Source organism: Callorhinus ursinus, unplaced genomic scaffold (assembly GCF_003265705.2).
Source record: "Callorhinus ursinus isolate GAN/ISIS: 27379988/994484 unplaced genomic scaffold, GSC_fseal_2.0 scaffold50, whole genome shotgun sequence".
Classification (NCBI taxonomy): domain Eukaryota; kingdom Metazoa; phylum Chordata; class Mammalia; order Carnivora; family Otariidae; genus Callorhinus; species Callorhinus ursinus.
This window is the reverse complement of record NW_027397112.1, coordinates 4,510,983-4,518,296: the sequence shown is the minus strand read 5'-3', so window position 1 is coordinate 4,518,296 and position 7,314 is coordinate 4,510,983. Positions and strand designations below refer to the sequence as shown.

The following is a 7,314-nucleotide window of genomic DNA, read 5'->3' as shown; positions in this document are numbered from 1 at the left end:
CCACCCCCCTCCCCTCTAGAACCCTCAGTTTGTTTTTCAGAGTCCATTGTCTCTCATGGTTTGTCTCCCCCTCCGACTTACTCCCCTTCATTCTTCCCCTCCTGCTATCTTCTTCTTTTTCTTTTTTCTTAACATAGACTGCATTATTTGTTTCAAAAGTACAGATCTGTGATTCAACAGTCAAGACACTGGTTTTAAGTCCAGGAAAGACCTCCTATTCAAATCTCACATATGCCTCACAGCAGCTGTTATGGTTCTGACTAATCACTCAATTTTTCCAAATCTCAGTTTTCTCCCTGCATAACAAAGTTTTTATGGGAATTAAGAACAATGTAATCCAACAGCTGAGCACAATGGCTGGCACATATTAGCTCCTACATTCTTCTAATTATTAGTTTTACAAACTAAACTAAGGGAAAATATCAACTTATTTATTCTTTATGAATACATTAATTAGAATTAATTTATTACCTAAGTAAGAGTACATTTTTATAGGAAATGGCAAGTAAGAGATGAAGCCAGAACTCATGACATTAGCAGAGAGCTACTGATGATATGGGGAAGTGGGCACAGTAATAGAGTAACTACCTAGTACCAAGTCTGATTATGTTAGATATAAAACAATTATGATACTTTTAAAAGTGGGCAACCCTATTTTATATCTAATATACATTTAAGCAGAATTCCACATAAAAACTTACCAAAATGAATCAATACGTGGTCATTTTCTGTTTTCTCTTTCTAATTTTCTGTTAGACACACATCATTATACCTGGCTCATCAATTGTTGATTTGCCTTCTAGGTTCACAAAGACTTCATTGAGAGTTGTCATGGAAACACCATAATTCATTACGCCTTTGTCAGGACACTTTTCAAGGTCACTGTAAAGATCTAAAAAGCAGACAGCAATAAAATAATGCAATTAAATTTGCTAATAAGTACACTAAAATACAAAGTCCTAAAGATTACTCAGAATAGATAAATCTAAACATATTTTCATATTAAAGCTGCTACAATAATCTAATAAAAATATTTCCATGTTCTCTTGTCTTTCAAATCAATTTTATTATTTTGCATCTCTTTTCCGTTTCATATGCTTTAAAATTTCTTACATCACTATGGCCATGTATATGTTTGTTTAAGTATGTATGTCTATTCAAAAATTCATTAAGCATGGGTAAATTATATTTCCTTCTCTGTATTTTCTAGTTTTTCTATACTGAGCATATTACACTTACAATAAAAATGATATCTTACAAAGACCCTGTTGACCTACTTCTAAGTGTTTTAAAAAAATAAGGCCTTACTTAATCTGTGTCTCTAAAAGAAATGAAAAGTTTTTGCTGCTTCAGAAAAGACATTTCAAGGCTTCATTGAATGCTGACAGAGAGGGTAAATCTGGGTTTTTCAGTGAAATACATTCATGGAAATTTTAGTTGCTCTCACACTAAAACCATGTATCTGATAACACACTTCATTATATTAAAAACAGGAGGCAGAGCTCTTAGAATAAATAGTGCGAGGTGTATAAACTTTAAAACCCAACTGATGGAAAATAGAAAATGCAATCAGCCTATTGTGGACACTTAGCTGTATTCTATGTGATCATATGGTAAGTTACCTGGAAATTTGTTTGTTCTTTCCAAGGGCAAAATGTACACAAGTTTTTCTTCACTTTCTGCTGCTAACTCGGCATCAGGGATGTGCTGTCTATTGAGGGATGTAATTCTTTCCGGATTACACATTTCATTCCTGTGTAAACTAACATTTCAAAAGAAGCATAAGTCTTTTGAATTCATCTCTAACATGACTGCTCATTAAAAGACAGTTTTCTATTAAATCATTTGTATTTATTAGAGGCATCTCCTGTTAATTTCAGTAATCAGTTCCCACAAATAAAATGTTCCATTTCCAAGTGCTAAATGGTAGCCGTGTCTGAATTACTTTAAATGGGAAAAAATACAGTGCGTTACATGTCAACCCTAATCCCCCAGGCAACTTCCTAAAATAAGTGGAAATTTCAGTTTACATGTTATATGGATGTATGGATAGATAGATAGCAGGCTAGCAGGTAAAAACACATATACTGATTATATAGAGATATGTATGTATATATATATATAAAATCATGATAGGATATAAAGTACATGAAACATTACTTCTGGATCACTAAAAAATTAATAAGGTTTTAATAAACAGTTGCTTTCTTGCAGCAAATGGCTTCTATTAATGCCAATAACTTGCCTGTTGATATGCCATGTTTTCTAAATTATCCCATGTGATATTCTGACATATAAAGTAGATTTGGAATACAATTTCAGAACTTTAGGGCCAATTGTTTTGTTAAAAATTATCAACTGTTTTTTTTTTTTTTTTTGAGAGAAAGAGAGTGCAAGAGTGAGGGGAGGGGCAGAAGGAGAGGGAGAGAATCCTAAGCAGATTCCACACCCAGCACGGAGCCCAACACGGGGCTCAATCTCACTACCCCGAGATCATGACCTGAGCCAAAATCAAGCATCAGACACTCAACCAGGTGGCCCATAAATTATCAGTTGCTTTTTGAAAACATAATTATGTTTCCGATATATTAGCCAAAAATGTTTTATTGAAAGATACATACACATTTAGAAATTTACATGTTTAAAACCAAGAGATAAATATCAAGGCACATGTTAATGAGGGAGATACATTATACTGATTATTGTACATCAATTTCCACCAAATATTAAGCTGGCTTTCTTATATCTCTAGAGGATTACATGAAATGTCACCTCTTATATTGATACTCATATTAAAAAGCTACTTCCAGAATACATTACCTTAAATGATATCCAATACCCCATTTTTGCTTCAGAAAAAAAGATGACCCTGCACATTTCAACTTCCCATTAGACAGAAACACTTTCCTATCTGAGAAGAAAGAAAAGAAAGAATAAATTATGTGAATTCCTTATATGGGTATATTCTCTGCTCTGGAGACCAAATCACCAAATGAATTTTTCAATATGAATGCAGTCTTGATATAACTGAGTTCCTGGGTGCAGCACCACCTCTCACCCCCATGCTTCGTTTGAAGCAGGACTCAGAAATTCATTGCATCCCTCACAGCTTATCCAATGGCATAAAACATTGCAAGGATAGCCCAAATCTTCCATTCTCCCTTTATCCACATACTTTGCTATGTAACTTTAGAGTGTTCTCTCACCATGGGCTAAGAGACCTGCTCCATCCCTTGATATGTGCCTCCACCACATGAGGCCAATGGCATGTTAGCCGACTTTGGCAAGTAGAGGTTTGGAATGGGCTTATGCTTTGGGACTTGGTCTCTAGAGCCTTAGTCATTGCCGTGAGAATGCCTGGGGCAGTCTGCTGGAAGAGGAAATACACCTAGGCTGGCACCTAAGCCACCTTAGGTCACCTGACTGGACTTGCCAATGGTCACTCAACCACCAGACATGTAAGCGAACCCAGTCAAAGACCTGAAAAACTCTCTAAGTGAGGCCACCCTAAATTTCTAACTCTCCAACTCATGCACTCAATAAATACTTAATTGACTTAAGACACTAAGTTTGGGGATGGCTGTTTCATAGCTTTATTAAGGCAGGAGGAAACTGACTCAGAGTAAAGTATATTTTACTTCAGATTTCATGGAAGAAACTTAGAATAAGGTTATACAGCACGTTAGAAAGCAAAAATTTCTTTTCACTGAGTTTATTTCTGTCTTCAGTTTTTTTAAGATTCTGCCTTGCACCATTTCCTGGCTTACTGAAACTCGTCTTCCCCACTTGCCACTATGTCCTAGACAGAACATTTATTCAATCTCTAATTCTCCAATCTTGCATCTTCACACTCAATACCTTGCTTAGTATACCAAGGATCCTCCTAAGAAGGCAACAAAGGGTTATAAATTTAAAAATAATTTTTCCAGCTAAAAGTTTTTTCTATCCAACAAAACTATATATGAAATATTAGAGTTTTAAAATTTTAAAAATATACTTGTGATTAATGTAGACAGTGAAGAAAGTTACAGACAAGAAGATACATAAAGCATGGGCCTAAGAACTCACTGGGGGATCAGAATTCTTCCAAAGCAAATTTCATCTTTACAAGGCAGTCACTCAAATGGATTACAAACAGGATTCTCTACTTTTAAAAACAGATTATAGAGAATATCTCTCATGTTCAATCCTTAAATAACTATTAGAAGAAAGAAACCAAGAATCATCAGCCACGATGTAAGCCTCATCCATGATCTGGGTACTAAGAAGGACTGTGCGGTTTGTTTTATGCTCCTTCAGGAAGGTCCAAACTTGGTGCCTTGAAAAAGGATCCAACCCAGCAGTCGATTCATCCAGTAGCAAAACCTACAGAGGAGGAAGAGTATGAGCTCATCTTCCACTTCCAAGTGAGGGTCTTTAGAAAGTTGCATGGAAACCCATATGATTTCTAGATTCAAATACAGCCCTCCACTGGATTCCTCATAGGCTTGCATGGTCCTTTATTACAAATTTTCTCTTATATTTGGTAATTAGAGTTTGGACTTTAATAATAGCTTGACAGCCTTCAATACAAATTAATCTTGGGGCGCCTGGGTGGCTCAGGCAGTTAACTGTCTGCCTTTGGCTCAGGTCATGATCCCAGGGTCCTGGGATCAAGCCCTGTGTTGGGCTCCCTGTTCAGCCGGGAGTCTGCTTCTCCCTCTCCCATTGCCCTCCCCTGCCCCCCAACTCATGCTCTCTCGCTCACTCCCTCTCAAATAAGTAAATAAAATCTTTAAAAAAAAAAAACCAAATTAATCTCAAAAAATATTTTTTCTCTTACCCAAGGATCTCCTAAAATGGCAATCCCAAATGTTAGTTTTCCCTCCACCACCTAATTTTTTAGCAATAACATCTTGAATGTTTTGTATGTCCAATTCCATTATAACTCTTTTTACCTATTGAAAAAATACCTCTACATAATAAAAAATATTTTACTTTAATCAGTTCTTCTAATAATTAGGAGAAATCTATTCTAAGAACTTCATCAATTAAGCTTTATTTATGAAAAAATAAAGTAATAGTTCAACAAAAACATGGTCAAGAGCAAAGTATATTATTTTCAAAGGCATTAGTTCTAATATGTTCACCTGCCTCTCGTTCTACTTCTTCTGACTGAATCCCTTTTATTTTAGCAAATAGCCTGAGGTTTTCTCTCACAGTAAGAAAGTCAAATTGAATATTGAATTGTGGATAAAATCCAATGTTCTTTCTCATTTCTTCCATGTTAGTTATTTCAGAGAGTTGAGTATTATAAATAGTGACTGATCCTGTAAATAGAAATTTTCAAGTATTCAACACCAGAAAAGTGACTCTAGGAAGTGGTAAGACAGGATATTAGTTGAAGAAACTTCACATTTCATAATTGCATAAATAATACATTGAGAAATTCAGATTATTTTTAACATAAATATCAGGGTCCAGGGCAATGCAAAGTGGACAAAGAATGACAATAGCAGAGCGGAGATACAAGCTTTCTGGTGAATTTATATAAATATGAAATAAATAGTTCCTATTCTAAATTACTCAACTGTGTAAAAAAGCCTGCTTTAGAGAAGTGTTTTTGTTTTGCACAATCTCATTGAGGAACCTGCTTCATCAGCCAACTTGCTTCTAAAATTATTTTCTTACCTTTTGTAGAACCAGACAACCCATTCAGAATGTTTAGCAGTGTCGATTTACCAGCTCTTCTGTGTCCAAGTATTGCAATGACCTGTCCTTCATATATGTCAAGAAATATGCCTGTTTTAGAATAAAATGGAAAATTAGACTTTGCATTATATTCAGATGGAGTGGACCTTACAAAAGTTTGTAAGAGTCAAATGTATCTCAGCGCTTCATTTATTGGTATTCTTATGTGTACCCTCTGAAATTATATATTTAATTGTGTCTTTTTATGAAGACAAAACCTTAATTTCTCTGGAGAAACTGGATCAAGACTGAGAATATAAATTTTTACCTTCCTCCCTACCCGAATCCTTCAAATGTCAAAGAATATATTAATTCAATGTTAAAGAACAGAGCAAAGGCTACCAGGAATAAAGCAGAGTGAAGGGAGTATTTGCTTCCTGGGCCAGGGAAAGCAGTGTGACTGAGGAAACAGTCTCCCAGAGGCTCCCAGAGCTGAGACAGAAGGGCCAGGGATAGAGGCAAAGGGGTATGTATTCCACATTTGGAGGGAGGGAGCATGGGTTAAAGAGAGGATGGTAAAGTTTTCCCTGGCACTGGTCACTGCTCTGTTTTGTATCACAAAAGTGAGGTCATGGTCTCTAGAGGGGTCTGTGGGACCCAGGACACATCACAGGCATTTTTCTATCTGAGTGCTTAGGACTTGATAATTTTTTCTTGAGTATTTGAAACATTATCTAACTCCATGGAGAAACAATAGAGTTCCATTAGCACTCTAGAAATTTTGAGATTCTCTGAAGATAGACAACATGTGGAATTATATTGTCAGAGAATCAAAAACAAGACAAACCACAGCCCAAAACAGATGATGAGAAGTCTTATGAAAGTAAGCACAATTCCAGTGATACTGCAAGCTCAGTCTGACAAATCCAAGTCAAAGATTATAAACCAGCACAAGCAGTACAATCCTATTTTTAAAAAATTTTATATATATATGTAAATAGGTTATCGATGACTATCCCTCAGAGTAGAAATGTGGGCTTTTTAAAATTTTTCTTTTTATCTAGACTCATTCTCTAATTTGCCACTAGGACTGTTTGCATCTTCAGGAAACAAAAAAAATTTTTTTTTAAATTAAAAACATCATCAAAACAATGAAGTTTTTCTCTTCACCTTGCAATGCTTCTACTTTTTCAGGCTTTCCATCATATTCTTTTGTAACATTTCTGATTCTGAAAAAAAAGATGAAGCAACTTTGAGGTAAGTACATTTTCTAATGACACAGATTATGTTAACTGCCAATATTACAGTTTGTGATTAATCCCGAACCTCACAAGGTAGGGTGTCACCCTCATAACGGATCGAAGGAGGGCAGTGGGGAAAGCTCACACCACCCCCAAAGAGATTTGCACAGACCTGCTCATACTGTTATCAAACTTGTTATTTCATATATTCCAGCTATTTCTCTCAGTTGGCAAATGAAGAGAGAGCTACCATTGAAAGAAAGGAAGGAAAAAACAGGAGGGAGAGCGAGGAAGAGATGGTGGGGGAGAGGCTTTCCTTCCGTCCTGAACCCCTCTCTAGCTATTATTTAATTTTTCTTCCCTCCACAGGCAAATTTACCAAAATATAGTCTCTCTACTCTCT

The 7,314-nt window shown here is 35.8% G+C and overlaps 1 protein-coding gene across 1 annotated transcript in view; it reads right to left on the bottom strand.

Moving 5' to 3' along the window:
* ABCA10 (ATP binding cassette subfamily A member 10) overlaps positions 1-7,314 on the bottom strand; it is an 85,194-nt gene that overhangs the window by 46,569 nt on the left and 31,311 nt on the right. Inside the window, 9 exon segments of the mRNA XM_073883142.1 lie at positions 773-892; positions 1,623-1,762; positions 2,821-2,911; positions 4,200-4,365; positions 4,823-4,865; positions 4,867-4,937; positions 5,134-5,309; positions 5,671-5,781; positions 6,841-6,899. Of these exon segments, the coding sequence (XP_073739243.1) occupies positions 773-892; positions 1,623-1,762; positions 2,821-2,911; positions 4,200-4,365; positions 4,823-4,865; positions 4,867-4,937; positions 5,134-5,309; positions 5,671-5,781; positions 6,841-6,899 (977 nt within the window).